This window comes from Emydura macquarii, unplaced genomic scaffold (genome assembly GCF_026122565.2).
Source record: "Emydura macquarii macquarii isolate MOO-44397 ecotype Brisbane River unplaced genomic scaffold, CSIRO-AGI_Emac_v2 contig_1644, whole genome shotgun sequence".
NCBI classification, from domain to species: Eukaryota; Metazoa; Chordata; order Testudines; family Chelidae; genus Emydura; species Emydura macquarii.
This window is the reverse complement of record NW_027131781.1, coordinates 7,391,189-7,413,072: the sequence shown is the minus strand read 5'-3', so window position 1 is coordinate 7,413,072 and position 21,884 is coordinate 7,391,189. Positions and strand designations below refer to the sequence as shown.

Genomic DNA, 21,884 nt, shown 5'->3' with positions numbered 1-21,884 from the left:
GCTGACCCAGCTCCCCCCACACAGGCCGGCACCCAGGGGCCTGACTGAATGGGAGAGGCTGGGGGTCAGCCGGGGTCTGCAGGGGGGCGGCTCCCCAACTCCCGAATAATCCTTCCTCCCTCCCCCCAAATCCTGTTCCATACTTCTCTCACCCCCTCCCAACAACCCTCCAGGTTCTCTCCCAGGCTCCTTTCCAGCAATTACTTCCCCCTCCCTCAGCTCCTCTGTTACCCCAGACTCCCCCAAGCCTTTGCACTGCTTCTGAGGGGTGTGGGAAATACCTTTCCGTATTGCAGTTTAAATGCATTATTACCCTACGTTCTGTATTAATATGCCTAGTAAGGAGTCTACTTGTCCAAAAACATTTCCTGAATCTTTTTCGTTGTTTGTATGGCTACTGACATTCTTGCGGACAGGTATTTTGAAAGAGATTACCAAAATAATTGAAACTGGCGTGATTACATTGTGGTATTTTGACAAATACGCAGAATTTTGCAGACTTGTGAAATATTGTGTGCAGAATTTTTACTTTTTTGGTGCGGAATTTTTAATATTTTGGCGCAGAATTCCTCCAGGAGTAAGCACGGCACAGGGTGACTCCGGCCCAATGGTGCTTATCTGGGACATTGGGGAAGGATGTTTTTCATGCCTTCAGGTCCATTCGAAGCACAGCTGCTAAGATAAACTTCCTCCCATGTTGTTCTCTCCATATCCACTTCACTGAGGGTCTGATCCCACCTCCCTTGAAGCCAGTGGAAAGATTTCCCTTGATTTCAGTGGGAATTGGATCAGACCCAGAACTCCCCCACTGTCTCCTCCTTTTCCACAGCATCCAGTCTATACTGCTTGTCCTCACTTTTATGCCCTTCACAGCTCTGCTTCTCCTCTTACCTGCTCTTGTATCTTGCTGAATGGCCCCTGCCCTTATGCTCCCTCAGTACCCGCCACAACCACCCCTGGTCCGCTCTTCCCACAAAGTACTTAGCCTTTTTTTTCTGCTCGTCCCCTCACACACACACAGAACGTCCTCTCCAAAGTAGCCCATAAAGCTGCTAATCCGCTCTTCAAACTCCACCTCCAGGCTTGCTTCTGTTGTGATACCTACCATCAATGGCTAAGAGCTACGGTACGTAAAGAGCCAGGAGAGGTTGCTGGGATAGTTGAACCATCAATTGCGTATATGGGCCCTAATCCAGGACAGCAATTAAATATATGCTGAAGTCTGACTGAAGTCAGTGGGACTTAATCACATGCTTAAAGTTATGCTTAAATGTTTTCCTGCATTGGGAAAGCCTATGGAAGCGTCAGCCCATGGAACCACATGGTCTAGCGTTGTGACCTCCTCCCCCTTTCCTCTGATTGTCTGTAACATTTACTTGTGTCTTGTCTTAAATTAGGGCCGGATTCAGGAAAGCGTTTCAGCACGTGCTTAAATGTAAGCAGGCGCTTAAGTGCTTTCCTGAATAGGGATGCTTTCCTGAATCAAGGCCTCAGGTCGTGAGCTGCTTGGGACCAGGAATGTGTCAACACGTGTGTGTTTGAACGTTGGCTGGCGCAGTGTGGCCCTGTTCCGGAGTCACTGTTGGTGTTGCTGTAGCAGCTAATAAAAGTAATCATTAGTGCTGGCTGGAAAATAGGAAGTCTGTTTTTGAGGAAAATATTTAAAGGAATGAAAAACTTTTTTTGTTTTTTAAGTTTCTTTCCAATCAAAAACTGAACACTGGAAAATTTGCCAGGGGCTGGGGAAGAGAAGGTTTCTGTGGAAATACTGGAAAATTTCAAAAGAAAGTAAAATTGCCCAGGAACATTATAATTGTGGAAAAAAAGACCATATTTCATTTAAAAAAAATCAATTGAAAACGTTGACCAGCTCTAATTATACTAATTAATTTCCTCTCTTGGTCTGGATTTCCTCGGTTGTTGTACTTTATTCAGTTGAACAGGGATGATATTTATATCTCCTTTCCCTCGCTTCCCACTGGAGACCCAAGAGCTGTGGTTTCATATTCTCTCTTTGTCTGGCATAGTCTATGTCTGGAAAAGCAACAGGAAGGGAATCAAAGAGAGAACAGTAATTGTACTTATGCACATTTAATGTGCATGTTCCAGTTAAAAAATGTATCTGGTAAAGAAAGAGTAGCAGACCTGGCTTGCAGCTATAAGCATGTTTGTGAATGATGCAAAGTCTAGGACTGGAATGAAATCACCGAGGCTGTGCCGCAAAAATAAAACTTTCGTTTAAAAGCTGAGTCATTTCAATTTTCCTTTACAATAACCACATCGGCCGCCATTTTGGAGCTTTGTTCCCTAGTATTTATCTTATTTTATTTTATTTTTTTCCCTGGTCAGTGGAATTTAATGGCAACTTTTTCCCTTCTTTGCAAAGATTATTGATGTCCCCTTAGATTAAAGTCTTCTGTTTATGCCTAGAGGAGGATAATATAGGTAAAGAGAATGTACGTTTCTTCACGGAGCTCGCCAGGGCAACTTGCCTTTGATCTGGAGGGATAATATCTGTGTGGGCAGGAGGCCAACTCATTCCGCATGCCCATTCTGTGCGTGGCCTAAATAAACAGAGCGCTGTCAACAAGCCTGCTAGTTACGTTGGTGGTTTCGTGCGTCTGACACCTGCCCACTAAAAAATGGATTGTGACTGTGAGAATTTTGGGAGCTCTTAAGTGATGGGGAATGAATTGGTCACATGAAAGTCAATGAGCCTAATCCTATACTCAGGTAAACAGGTGGAGTCACCTGTGTGACTGATTGGCCCAATTAGTTCATTTTTCTTCCCAGTGAATTAAGCAAGTTTCTCCAACTTGTTCTTCTGCCCTCATGCAATCTCTGCTTGCTTCTCTGGGTCACACAAAATTGCTGCGAACCAGCCAGGACCACACCAGTACAAATACATCAGAATGAACTTTCCATTTGGTTTCAGCTTCACCTCTTCCTTTTCAGCGCTCGGAGCAGGAAGGGCGAACAGGAACCATGGATGTGTCTGACAGATAAGCATTCTCCATTTGTGATCTGAGGACGGACGCGTTAGCTAGCTAATGCCTGCTTGTGTTCCGAACTCAGTCGTTCTGAGTCCCGTTCAGAAAGAAAAAAGGGGCAGGCTTATGTATGCTTTCGGCTCCTTGTCGTTTACTTGCAAGAGTTTGGCTCGCTTGCCTGGGATGTGGGGTCTATGTTACGTGTTAACTTTCCAGTAGAAGACAATGTTTATAAGCAGAACTGAGGGAGCTGGGATTTTATATAGAATTTGTCACACCAGCTGACAGTATTGGTTCCTCTAGTCCAGTGGTTCTCAACCTTTTTGGCTCAAGAACCACACACATCATTTTTACAACTCTGAGGGACCACCAGTCTCCGCCAGCAGCCTCCCCCCACTGCAGCCAGAGGGAAGGAGTTCAGCGAGGAGGATCTCCCGTCCCCCTGGCTGCAGCAGGGAAACAGTGTACTGCACCTGGGTCCATAGGCAGTGGCTCCCTTCTGCAACCAGGGGGGTGGGGGATCAGTGCTCTCCTCCTTCTGGCTGCAGCCGGGACCCCAGCACCTAGGGACCCAGGCGAAACACTTTGCCGTGCTCCCTGCTACAGCCAGCAGGAGGAGAGCGCTGATCCCCCATCCCCCTGGTTGCAGAAGGGAGCCTGCACCAGCAACCCGCTCCGGCTGGGTCCTTCGGCAGTGGCGTCCTTCTGCAGCCACTGGGAGGGGAGCCGTGGGACGCTGTGAAGGACCCCACGGGCCACTTTTGGCCTGTGGGCCACAGGTTGGGACCCACTGCTCTTGTCCATCATTCTGCCTGTTGTTGTAGCCCAGACATACAAAACACCCCTATGCACTTGTGTAACCAGCCAACGGTCAATGCTGTGCATGAAGTAAACACTCCTTCCCGAGGACCACAGGAGACGAGTTATACCTTTCAGCGTGACATTTAAATGCCTTTCTGCCCTTGCTATGCATAGCTACAAATAAAGCTAGTGGACATGAAATTATCCAGCTCTGTTGAATGTGATTTAACTTCCTGCAACACAGGTCACAGCTTGACACTGATGTTGTGACGCGCTGAAGTGTGTTTCTTCATATCGGCTCTAAATTTACTGCCCTTTCATGTCATTAAGCGGCCCCATGGACTTGTGTTATGCCCCAACACAAAAGGAATCACTGACCCATTTTTCACTCAGACTCCCAGAATTCATTCCCATAATCCAAGGCAGCAGGCAGCTATGCACCCAAATACAGATTATTCAGTACAGAAAATATCCTATAAACATAGAACTGAGCTGCAGCTGTCTAGTCCTGCTGCGTTTTCATAATTCACTTCTGGGTGTAGCTCATCAAGGGAATAAAACCCTATTTTCCTTCCCAGGGTCAATTTTTTCACTTTCAAGTTTTCGTTTACAATTTGAACAAATGATTTCACTTCCAAATTAAGAGAATTTTGCTTTTGATCATTTCCAATGGCTTTCATTATCATAGCGCACCTTGCATCACTGTAACTAAGCTCATCAATGTTTCCCCTAATTCAGTGGCAAACACTTTATGCAGGCCAGAATTTGGCATACAAGGCATTGGCACTTAAGCAATTTGAAAGCCGTTCTAAATTAAACAATTTAAAAACAGAACAAAATTAAACACCAGCAACAAAAGAGCCCTTCAAAGTCTGATTTTTGCTCTAGATTCAGCACAGGGCAACATTCCTCCAGATTTTCTCTCTGTCCCTCTCTGATTACATAGCTACAAGTTCCATTTTAGGGAAATTGGGCATTGATTAGCATTTATATTCTGTGTGCTGCGAATGATACCCAGTTTTACATCCTCTTTTCCACTGGCCTCGCAAGAGGCTCTCAGTGTAGAACAATTGCTTGAATTAGTTTAAATAATGGATGTTTGATGAAACTGAGCTGCATTGAATAAACCCTCAGAATCACCAGAAAAAGTTTTTCCTTTTTTGCTTGGAGGAGTGATGTGATGTTGGTTGCATGGAAAATGAGAAGCTTTGGTGTGATCGTAGCCTGCGTCTCCAGTCATTGCATCACACCAGTTGCAGAGAGAGGACATTGCCAGTTCTCTCACTTTGGCTCCTAAGCAGACCCAGGCCATTTTGCTATCTCCTGGATGGATGTGTTGTAACCTCACTGATGGGTCTCGAAGGAGGGACTTCATAATGGTTCCAGTTGATTCAAAATGTCACCCCCAGGATTGTTAATCACATGGATAGGACTTCGTATATTTCATCTAAATCATAAGAACCTGTAAATTAGATTGTAAACTCTTCAGAGCAGGAACCGTGTCTTCCACTGGGATTGCATAGCACCTGGTAACCTCTATTTGTTAGTCTTTAAGGTGCTCCAGGACTCTCGTTGCTTTTGCTGTATACAGACTAACACGGCTACCCCTCTGGAACTTTTCAACTGGTAACCTCTGTGGCTGTTCTCCTAATCCCCATGTATATGGTGAATGGCTGGTGAAGCCGCAGCATTGTCACTCCACTGTCCTCACTCCTTTCTGGGGGCAGCGTGAGCTCCATAGCACATAGGGTGGGACGGGTGGCCCTGCCACAACTGGGCCTTGCTGTGGTGGGTGGGGAAAGGGCATGTGGTTTGACCTTACAAATTTACTAAAGAAAATAAAGAATTTGCCTCAAAGTAGTTTGCCGTCATGGAATGAGATTCTTCTCTCCCCACCCTCCTGTTCCGTATGCAGATTAACAAGCCAGTCATCTGTGGATGTTTGGGCACTATCTAAATTCTCTCCCCGTTTGATTTTGTTCAATGGGACAGGGGCATTTCACTCAGTTTCTCTTTTTCTGCCTACAAACCCAGCATGTTTAACACCAACTTCAGGGTTCCAGGTGGTTGGAATTTTTTGTTTAATAAATTGAGAACCACAAAGACCCAGGCAGGGGATTTGCGAAACCTGTTCTCAAACTCTGTAGAAAGTAGAGCTTCAGTTACCTTGTCTGGTTACTGGCACCTGTAGGGTGAATCAAGGAGTAAAGTACTACTCCGAATGAGTGGCAGAACCTGGCCTTTAATGACAGAGACTGCTTTGGAGATGCTCTAAAGGAGACTGATCCAAAGCCAATGGGAGTCTTTGCCATTTATTTAAGATCACGTGCCAAATTGGTTTTAGGATTATTAATCTAAAACTTTTCTGAGAAACAGCAAGCAAATGGGAGGCTGGGTATGTTACAAAAGGTGTGAGGCGCATGCTAGGATTAGTATGGCATGGAGTTTGTTTTAGAGTTTCACAAATACCATTAAAACATCTTTGGATTATTAGTGTAAAGTTTCAGCATCTGTGCTGGGTTTGGTGTTTTGGGGTTTTTTTTTAGGCTGAACTATTTTGCATTTTAAACAAAGCCACCACTTTTCCTTTTTTTTATTTGCTCTGTGACAATGTTCAAGAGTCAAAATGGCAAAAGATTAATCTGATAAACCTCAGTACTAGCCATCTGGTGCTGCTGAGAAATTAATGTCTGAGGTCACCCTGGAGCCGCTATCTCCTCAACATCCCCTCCCCAACCCTAACCCCCGAATCCTCTCTGAAGAACCAGAGGATTGGATTTCAGTGTAATAGGACATGGAGATGAAAATTACCATCAGTGCTAAAATGCGGTAGTCACTTCAGACAAAGAGACATCTCTCCAGCCAAAAGCCGTTACATCTAGTGGACTGTCTGGAAGCTATTTCTGCTGAAGCAGAGTTAGATGTTTAACAGTTCAAGGAATTAATAGTGGAATGGACCATCACTGAATGGGTTGATACCTTATGGGAAATTGTCTGAAAATAATGATCTTTGATTTGCTCCAATTCTTTGAATCAACTTCCTAAAGTATGACAAGGTTAGTAGCAGTTTTAAAACATGGGTGATTGGGGTTTTTTTGTATGTTATTTAAAAAAAAATCTTTTATTAAAACAGATTAAATTTCCCCACTCTCATTTTAGCTTATATCAAACATCTCATTTGTGTCTTATCTGTTTTATGGTAAATGAAATATTCTGAAATGAAAGTATTTATATCTATTGATTCCAAAGATCTTTAGTGTAATGTGTTATGGGGAGTTATGCAGCCTTTTAAAACTTTATATTGTGACTTCCCAAAGAAAAGAACTGCAGTGATTTTAATGTTCATATATTATGCTGAGTAGATCATTTGGAAAGTAAAGAGAACCATTCAGTACTGTACAATCTGCCCCTTTCTTGTGTTGTCAGTCACTGACATGTTGATAGTATGCAGTGGAGTTTACCTGCAAACTGTCACTTTTTTTTAATTGAAGGAACTCTATCAATTTAGAAATCCTATATTGTAAACGAACAGTTTCCTTATCTGTGTTACTAACACAGGCCTTCGGGTTAATAAAACTGTGTGTAATTCTAAAATCCCCATATACTTGTCATTGTTAGTGATATTTATTTACTTTTTATTGCATTTCTCTTAGCTTGGAGAATGCAGTCAACTTCGTTTCCAGGTTGTTACTGCCATAACATTTGGGTTGCAAACAGAGCAGGGTCATGTTTATTTGTAAACAACAGTTCCCGTGGCATACGTTTTAAAAAGAAAACCAGAGACATTTCTACTGCTCTTAGCTGATATTACAAAAGCTAAATTGGAGTTGGTGGTGACCCCTTAAATAATACTGAAATCAAAGTGTGAAACGTCTCCTACGTTAGTTCCTTTAATCTGAAGTCTAAAAGTGGGTTCAACTGTGGAAAAAGGAAGCACTGTTAAAAGTCAGTGAATGTCTACAACTTTCCCCTTTTAAAATAATGCTTGGTTTGCTTACTGTCCTCAGTGGAACAAACAGAGCCTGGGGCGTCAGAGGTCTCAAAGAGGGTAGATGCAAGAAATGGGGGAAAGCCCATGGGCCTGGTTTTTGTTTGTGGTCCGATCCATACATTATAGATGAGCCCAGACCAAACCATCCAAAACCAAATGGATCCAGTTTGTCTGTTTTCGTGCATCAGCTCCCAAAATGCAGAGGGTATTTGGATGTGGGGTTATGGTGCTAAAGATTCAGCTGTGCAATTCTGATCCAGATCTACTGTTGTGTGTCAGGCCACATCTTTAATATCACACAACACGAGGGAAAAGTGAAAGGAGTTATACAAGCTACTGGGATTTTGATGAGCTCTTATAATATTAGCAGAACTTCTAGGGTGTATTTATAGTAATGTAATTCACTGTTCCCTATATGTTATCCTAGAGTCATTTAGACCCCAAGTCAGCCAATGACTTAACATTAAGCACATGCTTAAGTCCCTCCTACATGCTTAAAGCTAAACACTTTGCTGGACCAGGGCCAAAATACTCAGCACCTTGCTGGACTGAACCCTTAAGGGCATTTTCAGAGTGATTTATCTGCAGCAGTTGGCCACATAGTACATCCTTTCAGTAATTTTACACATGTGAGTTGGCCCATTCAGTGAGACCCCCTCACATGTGTTGAAGTTACTCATATGTGTAACAGTTTGCAGCCTTAGGCGGAACTAACTTACCCTTGATGTCAATGGGGAGGTCTGCTTAAAAATGGATTATATGATATGGCAAAATTAACAAATTTTAGCAAAGAATTTTCCCAGCAATATAAATGCAGCAGGTATTAAGGGTAATTCAGTCATAAATCTTTTAGAAATAAAATCGTCTTTGACCAATAAAAGGAGTTATCCTTTTCTTTGAATACTTATAAATTGAGCATGTAAACACACTTATTACCCCTTATTTCCTATTTCTTATAGAATGTTATTAATATTATTACAATTGCTTTAAGAAAACCAGTGCAAAATGTATGACAAAAAGATACATGATTTCTCAAGCTACCATTAGTTCTTTTGTGAGTAGGGTAATTAGTGTGACAGTCAGATCCATTGCTTTGCCACAGATTACCTTTTTTCTTTTGCGACTCCAAGAATGAATGAACTGGGTTCCACGCTCATTTTAATCTTTGGAACGTCATTAACTTCAGTATGGTCATGAGGAGGTAAGACTTTTAGGGCGGAATTTTTCTCACCCCGTGACTCATCAATTTTGCTTTCTTTCCTTTTGAGAGTTGGTGAAGTTGCAAACTTTTTCTGTTGCTAGTGATCTAATGACAGCACTGGGTCTCAGGCTTTTGAGGAGTGAAGTCAGTTTCCCTAAAGCAGAATGTGATCCTAGAAGAAAGTTTTGATGACAGTTACAAAATGGACTTAAATAACATGCAATATCAACTTTTTGCCCTTGTTACGATGATTAAACATAAATGAACCCATTTCAAAGACTAGAAGTTAGCTAGGGTTCATAAATGCTTCACTGAACCTATCTTACCCACATGTTATGAGTGTTCAAAGGCAACATTACTGCTTAGTTCTTAATTATACCTTGGCAGGTGCTGAACTCACTGGGGTAGAAACCCATTTTCCTTTAAACTTCCCCAGCTAGTGAAATACCATCTTATCACCATTTAAACTAGTGCCTTATGGGGAATTATCTGCATTTAGCACCTTTAACATCCATTAAAAAAAAGCAAAGAAATGAATGCATTCGAATAGACCATTTAAAAAAAGTAACTTTTATAAATGCACAGAAAACTATCGGTATTCTGATAGGTCAGCTGTGGTTGTGCAGTGATTTGTAAACAATCGGAGCAGGCGATTAGTAAATGTTAAATATTCTTCTGTATATTCAGTAAACTCTCTCAACTGAATGCAATCAAGGCGTTGTCCCTATGGCATGAATTCAGAGCTGTTGCTCATTCCACTCTTGTTTAATGTCACATTCATTTGGTCTGAGTTCTTGCTGGTTGTCCTTCACACATTTTGCAGCTCTTGCGAAGGATTACTGTTGTCTGCACGTCTTAATGGCATGAATCTCTGGAGCCGTCTCAGATGTCTCAGTGACTTGAGCTTGATTTAAATAATTAATGAGCAGCGTTAGTCAGAATGTACTGGTAATTCAAACCTCATTATCCAACCAACAACTATAGATTGATCCAAACGTATTCCTTTCCCTAGCTGCATTACACTAAAATTCACAAAATAGTTGTGTCTAGAAAGCTCTCCTTGTGAACTCTTGTAATGTACCCTGGGTGCACAGCTAGGGTAACAAGACAGCAAGTCTGAAAAATCGGGGCAGGGGGCGAGGGGTAACAGGCGCCTAGATAAGACAAAGCCCCGAATATTGGGACAGTCTCCATAAAGTCGGGACATCTGGTCACCCAACGCACAAGTGATCTGCTTGTGGCTTTGAAAGGTTCTTTGAGACAGATTTAAAAGGAATTATAACGATGGTTTAGTTGGAAAAAATGATTTAAGAACTAACAGATCTCTCTTCACTGGTGAGAAGCACCCCTGATTTTCTTCTCAAATAACTACATCTCATTCTTTCAGGCTTTTCAGAATTTCATTTTTAATGGAGTCAGCTGGTGCGGCTTTTTGGTGTTGTTGTACCATTTACAGGCCTGGACCAAAGTCAGGACCCCTGTTGTGCTAGGTAGGGCGCAAACACATGGTGAGCGACAGTCCCTGCCCCAAAGGGCTTCACCCTGACTCGATACAACAGACAAAGGACCAGAAAGGAAACCGAGGCACAGAGAAGTGAAATTATTTGCCCACGGTCACCCACCAAGAGAGTGAGTGAGCCAGAAAGAGAATCCAGACCTTCTGATGTCATGGGTCAGTGGTGTCCCTGCGAGACCCTGCTGCCTCCTGCGCACGTTTTACTCATGATTGTTTTAGAGACCAGCTCATTTGGGATTTGGTTTCTCAGGTGCTGGCAAGGTCACTGCTCCATTCCCAGTAACGCACTCGCCATCACCCAGAGTTTTATGGCTGCCTGTTGAGGAAGGCCTCTCTGCCGGTCCTGGCAGCTCATGCACTTTAGAAGGAAGAATTAATCACTTTGCTTTCCAACTGGGGCTGTGGTACATATACATCTCATCACACAGCCTCGGACAAAATGGCTCTAATCTCCCTCTAGGATGGTTGTGTGGCTAAAACCCAGGACGAGGGGCTCTGGTTTCTATTCCTGGCTCATCCAAGGTGGACCTGTGTGACCTTGGGCATCTTGCTTCATCTCTTTGTGCCTCAATTTCCCCATCCAGAAATTGAAGATGATAATTCTTCCTCCCCTCCCACGGATGTTGCGAGGCTTAATTAATGAGTATAAAGATTTGTGGGTCGCTCTGACGGGAGGTGCCCCCGAAGGACCGGAGGCGTGTTATTTAGTATGACTGCACTGACGGTGCGAGAAGACTTGCGCATGACATAAGAATTAGGGCTCAGTAATAATTCAGAGCTGCCTTGCTGCCTGTAGGGGCCACTCAGTTCTTCAGAACCTCGCCTAAGTACCTGCTCAGCCCGCGTTGCTCTGCCACGTGTGTCACTCTGTCAGACTCCAACAGGCGCTCCGGAGTGTGTCTGCGTGTATGCACCTCCCTTTGGAAAGCACCTCCAGCAGAGATTAAGGAAGTCCTTGCCCTTTTCAGTTTCAGGTCCCCATTGGAAAGTTGTCTCTCAACCAGTTCTTAGCATGTGCTTTTTTTTTGTTGTTTTTTTACTGTCTGCACAAAGTAATCCACAGCAAATACATTGCCATTTGTTCTTCGCTCCGTGCGCTTTGATATCGCAACAGGACACAAGGAATAAGCAAATGCTTCTTCCTTTATTTCCTTTCCTTCTTTTAACACAGGCACTGTGGACATGGGTGGCAAGCAGTCCACAGCTGATGATGTCTCCGTATGTCAGTTTCCGGTGACAGAAAGCATTCAGGCCGCTTACAAAAGTGGAGACCCCAGGAAGGCCCAAGAGCTGATTAAACTATCATGTGAGGAGAACATATTGCAAGTGGAAAAGGTAGAGTATATGTCATCAGGTCTTATTGGAAAAGAAACCTACAAACTTTGGGCTTGCATCTGCATTCCTTTCTCATGCAAAAGGCCCATTCACTTTTATTTCACGGTATTACCTAGAAACCCGCAAAAGGTCTGAGTCTCGGTGTGCTGGGCACCACACAAGCACAGTGTAAGAGGCGGTCCTGCCTTAAACTTTCTAAATAGACAAGACAGAACAAACAACTAAACAGACAAGTCAAATGTGAACCTAGTGTAAAAGGTCACATAATTGGTGTCTGTCTTGTCTTAAATCTGGTTCAAGAGTCAAGAACCCAAAGATCATATTTGAGAAGGGTCTCTAATTAGTGAGCAGCTCGCCCCATCTGCCATCTGCAAAGGTAGTCAGAGTCTTTTGGGTTCTCAAACTGCATATGTCAGTTTGACATGCAAAAACAGAGGGTGGGTTGAAGCCCCTCAGAAAACTAAAGTTTGCCTAGCACTGTTCTTCTGATGCCAACTCAGTGTTAAACCTGGGTATAAACCAGACGACAGCCATACTGTACTTCTGTACAGCTGGGGCCACAAATAATGTCACTTTTCAGCAAAATGGCTATCCTCAGAAGTGGGTTTGAAAACTGATTTATTTAGTTCACTCATTTCTGAGATATGAAGTAGAAAATTGATTGTCTGATGAGCAGGGGTCCTAGAAATCTGTGTGCCATGGAAAAATGTGGAATTTTTACAGAGAATATTTAGTTTCGTTTAGTTTAGTTTAGTTCTCTGTGAAAAAATCAGCACATGTACAATAGAACCCTGTTTATCCGATCCTTCAGTATCCGGCTCGCCGGAAAAACCAGACCGAGGCTCACAGCCCACGTCCCGGGTGGCAGGGCTCAGGCTGTTAATATGGAGAGCCGGATAATGGAGGCTCAGATAAACAGGATTATGCTGTATCAGTGAAACACTGTGTTCCACTGTTATCTATATATAAGGTGGCTAGGGAAAATAAAGTGCAGCGTTTCACTTTAAGTTTGGAAAACCACAGAGTTGTTATTTATTTATTTAATCGGATAATTTGGGGCTTTTTTTATCATAGAAAACTAGGATCCCTGTGCTGGACTTGGGAGGTCTGGATTCAGATTTTACTATATGCCTTTGCTGTGACCCTGGTCTCTTAATCTCTCTCTGTCTCAGTTTCCCATCTGTAAAATGGGGAGGATAACTCCCAGGAATGTTGTGAGGCTCAATTCATTAGTGTTTGTGACTAGAGTAGAGTTCAGCTACCACAGCGATGGGGGACATTTCAATACATAGAAAGTCCCCATCGTCACAGTCTATTTACTTCATAGTCCTCTGAAAGAGATTCGAGAGGGAGAGGTTGCCGTGCCTTATTGTGCTGTGTTTTCTCTACTAGTGCCAGTTGTTGAGTACTGCAGCAGCATATGGAGATCTGCGTGCAGTGAGGTATTTACTCCAGGAAGCCTTGGTGACGTTACCGACAGAACCCAATGATGATAATCCAGCTGTGGTGGCGGCGTATTTTGGACATAAGGACGTTGTGAAGGAATTATTGGATTCTTTACTTGGTAAGTTGTTTGTCTGACCATTGGTTAGTGACTCGCTTGTTCTTTGCCATTTCCCCCTGCTTTTACACCAGCCTCATGGGATCGCACAGTTGTGTTGTAGATTCAAATCAGCGCTACTTCTTTTCTGCCTCCCTTGGGAAGGGAAAGTGGGTGGCAGGATCTGATAGCCCCTGTGCCTCGAGACAACTTCCCTTCTGGGAAAAATATTCCATGTTTGCTAACTGAAAATAGGAGCAGAGGCCTCTTTTGGCAGTTAATTCAGAGAACAGAGAGTATTTTCAGGAAGCGCCATCCCACTTAAAAAAGCACGCTGGCACTCTGCAGTGATACTGTTCAGCTCTGCAGTGACCCAGTTCAGCAGTGAGCATAGACTTGAGCTCATGGAGAGTAGCGCGTTTTCTGCTCTTTTGTTCTCAGCTTTTCTTTTCGAGAGGGTCGTTCACCATTTTCAACCCTTTATTTGTTTATTTGTTTTAATAAGGTGAAGTTACTGCCGAGGGTAAAGGCTGAACCTCCGAACCCCAGTGTAAGAGCGGATGCAGACGCAGGGCTTTGGTGCAGCCCTACAAAAAGGCAGCTGCAACGCTCTAGGCATCAGGGCAGCCTATTTTAAACACCCCCTTAGGGCTAATGGGATTTTTGCCATTGACTGCAATAGGAGCAGGATGAACCTATTAAAAGATGAGATTTTAAAGATGAGGTCTTACTTTTTAAAAACACATGTAGAAGGCAAAATAGCAATAGAAAATTTTCCATGCATTTTTAAGCATCTCTATTAAAAACCATTTTGGGATTCAGTTTAAACATCCTCCTGCAAGGTTTGCAACCCAGACATTTAATTATTGTGCTGGGTCATTGGAACAGAAAACGACCCTCACCAGACCATTTTTATCACCCAAGCTGAGAAGGGGAAAGGGGAGGAAGCAAGCCACATTAAATAGTGAAGATCAAATTAGATTTTAAAAAATCTGTTCAGTCTCAGTAATCAACGATGGTTTTAGTAAGACAGGAAATTTAGATCAGTTTGAAGCTGACCAAGTCCCTTTAGACTCTGAAGCTAACTAACAAGAACATTGCAATGATTTCTTTTACACGTTCTGGTTTTTTTTTCTAAGTTACAAGCATCGCAACCTTCAGTAGATTTTTATGCAGGACTCCCCACTGGTTTCCATGAGAGATCATGCTTGGATCAGCAGTAGGGCATGATAATAAATGATCTATATGTCCCAGGCCAGGAGCTGTGCTTTGGCAAATTTGCTGCGGTGACCCTCGTTGGGAAAGGATGGCTCAATTAAAATGTTCAAACCCTTAACTTGCTGTTGAACTGGAGTCCGGTTTTCAGGATATTAGATTCAGAGGTGCTATGAAGTTGCTAAGGGTGAAGAGGGTGAGATAGTTTCCACTGAGAAATTGTGAAAGAAGTTGCATGTCAATTCAGGCTTGTAGACCTTGCAGGGCGCCAGCTTGCGCCTGCTGTGAAGGTTTTATGCAGGATGTTACTTTGAAACATAAATGGAAACCGATGGATAGTTTGTGTGTATTTAATGTCAGTCTGGGAAGGTATATGAGGAATGCCTGGGGTGTACACTGAGAGACCAGGTCATGAAGCCACTTAATTATGTGAGGCAAAAGTCCGGCATGTCCCTAAGGAAATGGAATGGAAACCAGCCCCCATCCACTGGCAGAGGGTGGGTCAGCTCTGCAGCCCCTGAGCATCCTGCTGGGATTTATGGACCCTCAATCCACCTAACTCACCAGCTTCCAACCCTTCTTCTGCACTGGCCTGTGAAGAGCTGGTATGGAGCTCTGTGCTGCCATGGGGAGGGGCCTCCCTGAGCGCCCACTCTGCAGCCTCTTATCCCCACGGCGGGCCTGCTGCATGAAGGGTATTCTGGGGCCCCAGCACCGCTGACTGAATGTCATGAGAACCACCCATTGGCTTGATCGGAAACGGAGGCCAGACCGGGGAGCGCTTAGCACCCACCTCAGTGAAGAAATGAGAGTGCATCTAGTCAGGTTAGGATTCCTCTGAAGGACGCCGCAACAGCATAGTCGCCTGCCTGGCCATTTGGGGCCTCCTCCTCCTCGACGTCCTGCCTGTGAGTTGTTAATGGCCTCGAAAGCGGTAAATAAAGCAAATGCCTTGTTGTTCCGATAGGTCCCAGTAACTTCCAGCGACTCCTGAACTGGATGCTGGCTATATCCTGCCAGCAAGGAAACTTGGAGATAGTTAAATTCTTAATCCTCACCTACAATGCTGACCCCGAGAGCTGCGCAGTAAGGAATAACGAGTTCCCAATCCTGACGAGATTGCCTCTGTACGCAGCTATAAAGGCAGGTACGTAACTGCGTCCCTTTTTCCATGATAACGTCGTCTAAAGATGGGACCGCACTCTGCTTCCTCTCGCTCTGGTGTCAATGTGGATTGACTTCTCTGGAGTGATTCTGGATTGACACCGCTGTAAAGGAGAGCAGAATTTGGCCCTGAGCCTTTTGTCGTATTTAAGCCCTTCAAAATGAAGGAAAGACAAACCGTGGGAGATGCTGCAGATGGTAATTCTTAGAATAAATTCTCCACTTCAATTTTCTGGTTAGCAGTTCTTTTAAAAAAAATAGAATTAAAAAAAAGCCCAAGAACCTCCCAAACAGACATCTCAGTCATAGAAATTCTTTGAAATCTAGATCTGATTTGGAATGAATATCACGTATATTAAAACACTGCAGCACGCACAGCTTTACAAGATGCTAAAATTGAAGCAGCGGCCAAACAAACACACCTAACTTTGGTCAGTGTTTTGGAGGTTTGTCTGTAGCAAGAAGCATAGCTAGAGGAAACCGGCTTCTTTAGTTTAGTTCCTTTTTTGCACACCCAAGCTGATTTAAAAAAAAAAAAGGGTTAGTTCCATAGCATTTGCAATGACCAGCTCCTTGAGTCTTCGTTCTTTTGCAAACAAGAGTACACACAGTCTGTCTTTTCTTTAAAGGAAATGAAGATATAGCTGTGTTTTTACTTCAGAACGGGGCTTGCTTTTGTTCTTACATCCTGATGGACAGTCCTGATTCCAGCAAGCACCTTCTGAGGAAATATTTCATAGAAACCACCTTGCTACCTGGTAGTGCTCCAGCAAAAACAGTAAGTACCAATTTTCTGTCTTCTGAGAAGTAGATATAAGGAAGCATCATGCTAATAGTTGATGCTTATCTTTGCATATTGTGCGATGGGTATTTTTAGTTCTCATCTAAGAGGCGTGTGGTTTGCGATCATGTACAGAGCAACCTGACATTATGTCTACTCCAGAGTGGCTTACAAGTCTGTGATGAAGAATGAGCCATAAATAATCAGGCCCACTGCACGATATCCTTTGGCAGGATATATATAGTCATTTCCATGATCATTTGAACGTTATGCATGAACTATGAGGGTATTTGGGAAAGGAAAGGTTGGTTTTGTGGTAAAGGTGCTGGATTGGGACTCAAGAAACCTGCATCCAATTCCTTGCTCTGTTGCAGGCTACTTGTGTGACCATGAGCAAGTCACTGAATCTCTGTATGCTTCAGTTCCCCATCTATAAACTGTGGCTAAGATTCTTACTTTCTCTCAGCCTTTGTCTGTCTCGCCTATATAGATGGTAACAATGTCAGGACATGTACAGTATCTAGCACACTAGGGACGAAGTGTCAGTAAAGGCCGCTAGGTGCTACTACAGTAATAAAATGGTTCATATTTACTTTTCCGTGCTCTTCCGTACGGTTTTTTGGTAGGATGTATACATGGTGCAGTAATTTTGTTCCTCCGTGAATAAGAAACTAAGAAGTTCTAGGTTGATGGGGGTCATTTATGATGTAGCCAGTGACATACTGCATAAATTTGGGCAGATCACTTTAACTGCTTTGTGCCTCAGTTTCCCCACATGTAAAATGTGATCATATGTTCCCACCTCACGAAGATGTTGAGATGCTTAATACGTTGTAAAATTGCTTGGAGATCCTCAGGTGAAAGATGCTGCGTTAATGCAAAGCATTATTATATGTCACTGTTTTATTATATTGGTTTAACTGCACTATTCTCTTCATTATTTCAACTTCAGTTATCCACAGCTCCCTTTTATCCAGAATTGGGTTATGTCCCACAACCCCTGTTTTCAGTGCTTCGTAGCTAGGTATGTAGATAATCAATAGAACATATTCGCAGTACTCCAGCGCCTTGATAGTCTCAAATTGCTTCCTTCTCCCTTGACATTTAGATAACAGAGGCTAAAAATGAACATCTAACCCTGAGTTTTTAATAGTCACATTCTTCATCAGATCATAGAAAATTGGGTGAGGGAGATGACAGAGGCAAATAGCTGCTGCATGCACAAATCCCATTGCAGGGTCAGTGCGAAGGTTTGCCCAGCACTTAGCACAATGACGCCTCAATTCCGGTTATATAGATCTGAAATACTAATAAATAAAGGGCGCTAGTGTTATACACTTCTCCCTTTTCCGTGCTATTGCCAGAGCTCCATCTCGGTACTTGAGATAAAGCGGGCAAAGACAGGAACTTCAATCCACACACGTAAATTTTGTTTTACCCACTTGCCCTTTCATCTACTGAAGCTCTGATTTTAAACAAGAGCTCTAGATTCTGCCTTATGAAGGCCTTGTCTACCTTTAAAAGTTATACTGGCATAGCTACATCAGTCAGGGGTCATAGCTACCCCTAGCTAAACCCCCAGTGTAGATGCAACTTTGTCATTTGGGGAGATGGTGTTCCTACACCGACAGAAAAATTCCTTTTGTCAGTTTGGGCTGTGTTCACACTAGAGAGCTATGCTGACATAACTGTGCCGGCATAAGCTCCGTAATGTAGACATTGCCTCCATTTTATATGGCCTGGTGAGGAGACTGATTTGTGCAAGCTCAGGGCTTGTTTTTAGTTAGCACAGTGAAAAGGACGGCACTGTACCACCTTCTTCACATTGTCAAACCTACCTGTTTGAACCTAACGTTAGGTATAACGCCCTGGGCTGGGATATTCAAAGGAAGTTAGGGACACCAATCGCTCCGTTGAGTTCCTCGGAAGCTCCCAGGCATGATTGTTATTTATATTCATTCTTTGTCTGTGTAGCCCTCACTAAAATAGCCGAGAGCTATGAAATATGAAAAAAGTTCCATGGACCAAATTACCGGTGGAGTGTTGGTGGGGACTCCATTTATGTGCATACAACCTTGCCCATACAGTAACAGGACACCTCTTTGTGTACACACATAGGGTTTATTTAGCAAATTCTGCCAGTTGCATGCACTAGTGATAGTGTGTCAAAAATCCCAAAAACTCTTTGTGGAGGTGAATGTACTTAAAAACTGCACGTGCACAAACACAGACCACATTGCAAAAATATTGTTCTGTGCATACAGATATTGTCCTGTAAATGCAGCATTGACAGTCCTTTGGAAGTCTTGTAAAGTCATGCAGGATTCATCCTTTGTTTTATTCCTCCTCCTTCCCCCCCGGCCCAATTTACACTTGTTTGCAACCAAAATGGAATGACCCTACACACTTAAGTGAATGAAATCTGCAGTAAAGCGGTTTCTTTAACAGAGTACACCAAATCACTTGTCACCAAAACCGTGATGGTTTCCCAGACTGCAGAAATGCACCGGAGGCAGCTCACTGTGCAGCAGTAAATTGTCATGTGCAAAACACTTGAGTTTTGGCTTCCAGCCAAGTTGTCACTTGAACTCTGGGATTACCTGCTACTGAAGCTTCACAGGAGGGTGAAGCTTGTAAATTTAGGGGCTGCCGTATGTAATGTGAGAAAGAGGCTGTGTGTCACTATGTATGAGGCTGTATGTCATTATGTCACTGTATGTCACAAGAACAGCCACTGAGTTTTTGTGGAGTTAAGGCCATTTTACTACATTCTGGAGCTAGGAAAATAGTTTTAAATGAGACCCCCCAAGGGAATGTAGGAGGAAGAAAGTGGGGATGAATCTAAAGTTTTTTAGCTTTTGATGACAGATGAATAAAAGGAGAATAATGAAGCCAGGAGTGCCTGAGACAACTAAGTAATATGCTCGTGCTTGTGCAGAAGAGATGCTTTCCAACTTGCTCCTCCACTTGAATACATCACAGAACACAGCTCTGCAGTGCAGCACAGTGATTTGTTTGCCTTGCGAACATCCCGGCAGTATTTAACGTAGGCTCTATAATAAATGGATTAATACTGTGCTGCTGTCAGACCAAGAGGGAAGAAGAGAGGAGTTTTGAAAGATGAATCAATTGCCAGAAGAGCTCTGTTTGAAAGCTAGAAGCTTGACACCCTTTCTCGGGGTGGCTGTTTGTTTTTGGCTGCTGAATATTTTAAGTTTTCTGATCGAATTAGCTTTGATATCCTGGGACAAAATTCACATCCAGTGGAAATCCCCTGACTTCAAAGGACTCCTGCGAGGCATGAAATTGGCATGATGTCTTTGCGAAACTCAGGTCTGTGAATAACTGGACTGACACAAGAGAACCCCAGTTCAAGAAAGCACTTACATATGCGCTTAAAGTGGATTGTGTGCTTAAGAGTTTTCCTGGCTGGGGCTGGTTTGCTGAATCAGGGTTGAGACAGGTATGTCCCCAACGCCCAGCTTGAAGAAGGAGGAAAATAAACAATTTTTTCTTCTTTCCCACAATTAAAGCAAGGATTGGACAATAGCAACCACTAAGATAGGCAATGGCTAATTTGGCACCAGATTCCATGGCAGCCCATGGGAATTAGGGACATGTACTAACTAACTCTCTCTTTAGGTGGGCAGACCAGTTAGCAATATTTTTAGTCTCAGCCCAGGCCAAAGATAAGGAAATGGATTACTCAATCTGTGCATTCAGTGGGCGGAAAACATCAAAAGGGGCGCTGACTCTTTGCACAGCTGGGAATTTCACCTAGTGTGCATAAAAGATTGTATTATGCGGACAGCCTGTTTGCACCTATGCTGCCTCTCAACGAGCTACAAGATTGTACACAACTCTCCTTGCTTTCACCCCGTCATGCAGCAGATCGAGGGAGAAAGGTGGTGGCCGGATCCTTTCAGAGGAGCAAAAGGGACTATTTCTCACTTTTCGAAAGTCCGTTTCTCTTTTTTTCCTAATGTAAAAATCCACACAACCACTGCCGCAATGAAAAAAGGAAACGCTCCGTTTGTACGGGAACAGGTAGTAATCACTGGAACACTCACTGCATTAAAATATAGGTTTAGCCGGGCACAGATTCCAGACATTGAGACGAATGCAGTCTGTGCACAGATGTCTTTAACTTGCCAGCAGCAAGAGAGAATCTCCTCTGACTTCTTCACCACACACAGGGCTGATGTCTGCTGTCAGTTGCACCATTGCGGATCCAGAAATGTGCATTGGCTATACTCCAGACGCGCATTACTGAGGGTAGACTCGAGCCCACAGTTCTTACATTGTCCCTTCCATGATAAGATCAGCAGTTTAATAGACTTAGTCAAGCCAGTTAAAGGAAGTGGATGATGCAACATCTTGGTTCATTTACGAGAGCTTATCAGACAACCCAGGTTTCCAGCAAACAATATTTGCTCTTCAATAATTAGCAAATCAGCATCACCGCACCCAGCCTAAGAATTTTAGAAAGAAATGTAGCGAGGAAGGCATTTTATTTTTCTGCACAATCAAGATGCCATCCTTGCCAAGATTTAAAGGAAATTACAGAATAGGGCAAACAGCAAAACTCCAGCCAGTTATCCAACACCTCCCTTTGATTGTGGATGCATAATATAACGATTGTCTTCCATTTAGAAGCAGCAGATTGCTTCTGACTAGTTCCAATTAATTTTCACGACTAGGAAGGGAGTCAGATGATTGAAAAATGCTACCATGGTAGAAAAATGAAGTCTGAAGAAGCCTTCTTTGCTGGTATTGAAAACCAGTAAGTCATTCACAGGCAGCTGCATGTAGAGATGTACTCTGTTAGCACTTGAGAGAAGGGGCACACTCTCTGGAGCCAATAACAGAATGATCGTGGGGACCTGATGCATTGTCACTGTACGCGTGTTTGTTCTAATCCCTGGAGTTCTGTGAGTGTGACAATCAAGGAGGCAGACTTGCCTGTGAAGCTGGGGAGATAATTAAGTGCTAGCTACGAAAGAAAACTCCTGTTTTGAGGGCATTTCAGCCAAGTTTTGTTTCAATGTATTATGATTTAACTACACAATCGTGAGTCAAATTCATCCCTGGTGTAACCCTATTGACTTGAATGTGTTTACATCAAGGATACATTCGGCTCACATAGCTTAAGCCAAACAGGAAGGTGACTCATGTCTCTGCTTCCAGGGCTCAAACATGAGAACGTGGTCAGTCCAGGATCCAAAATCAGAAGGTTAAGTCAGTGCAAAGAGCTTCACCCCAAGATTTGCAAGATGCCTAGGGGATTTGGACACCCAATTCCCTCTCATTTTAATGGAAATTAGGGTCTTCATCCCGTAGCCAGCTTTGG

The 21,884-nt window shown here is 43.4% G+C and overlaps 1 protein-coding gene across 1 annotated transcript in view; it reads left to right on the top strand.

Annotated features, from left to right (window-relative positions):
- LRRK1 (leucine rich repeat kinase 1) overlaps positions 1 to 21,884 on the top strand; it is a 103,262-nt gene that overhangs the window by 18,737 nt on the left and 62,641 nt on the right. Inside the window, exons 4-7 of the mRNA XM_067556095.1 lie at positions 11,671 to 11,834; positions 13,227 to 13,398; positions 15,557 to 15,736; positions 16,383 to 16,531. Coding sequence (XP_067412196.1) covers positions 11,671 to 11,834; positions 13,227 to 13,398; positions 15,557 to 15,736; positions 16,383 to 16,531 — 665 coding nt within the window. The remainder of the gene's footprint in view (positions 1 to 11,670; positions 11,835 to 13,226; positions 13,399 to 15,556; positions 15,737 to 16,382; positions 16,532 to 21,884) is intronic.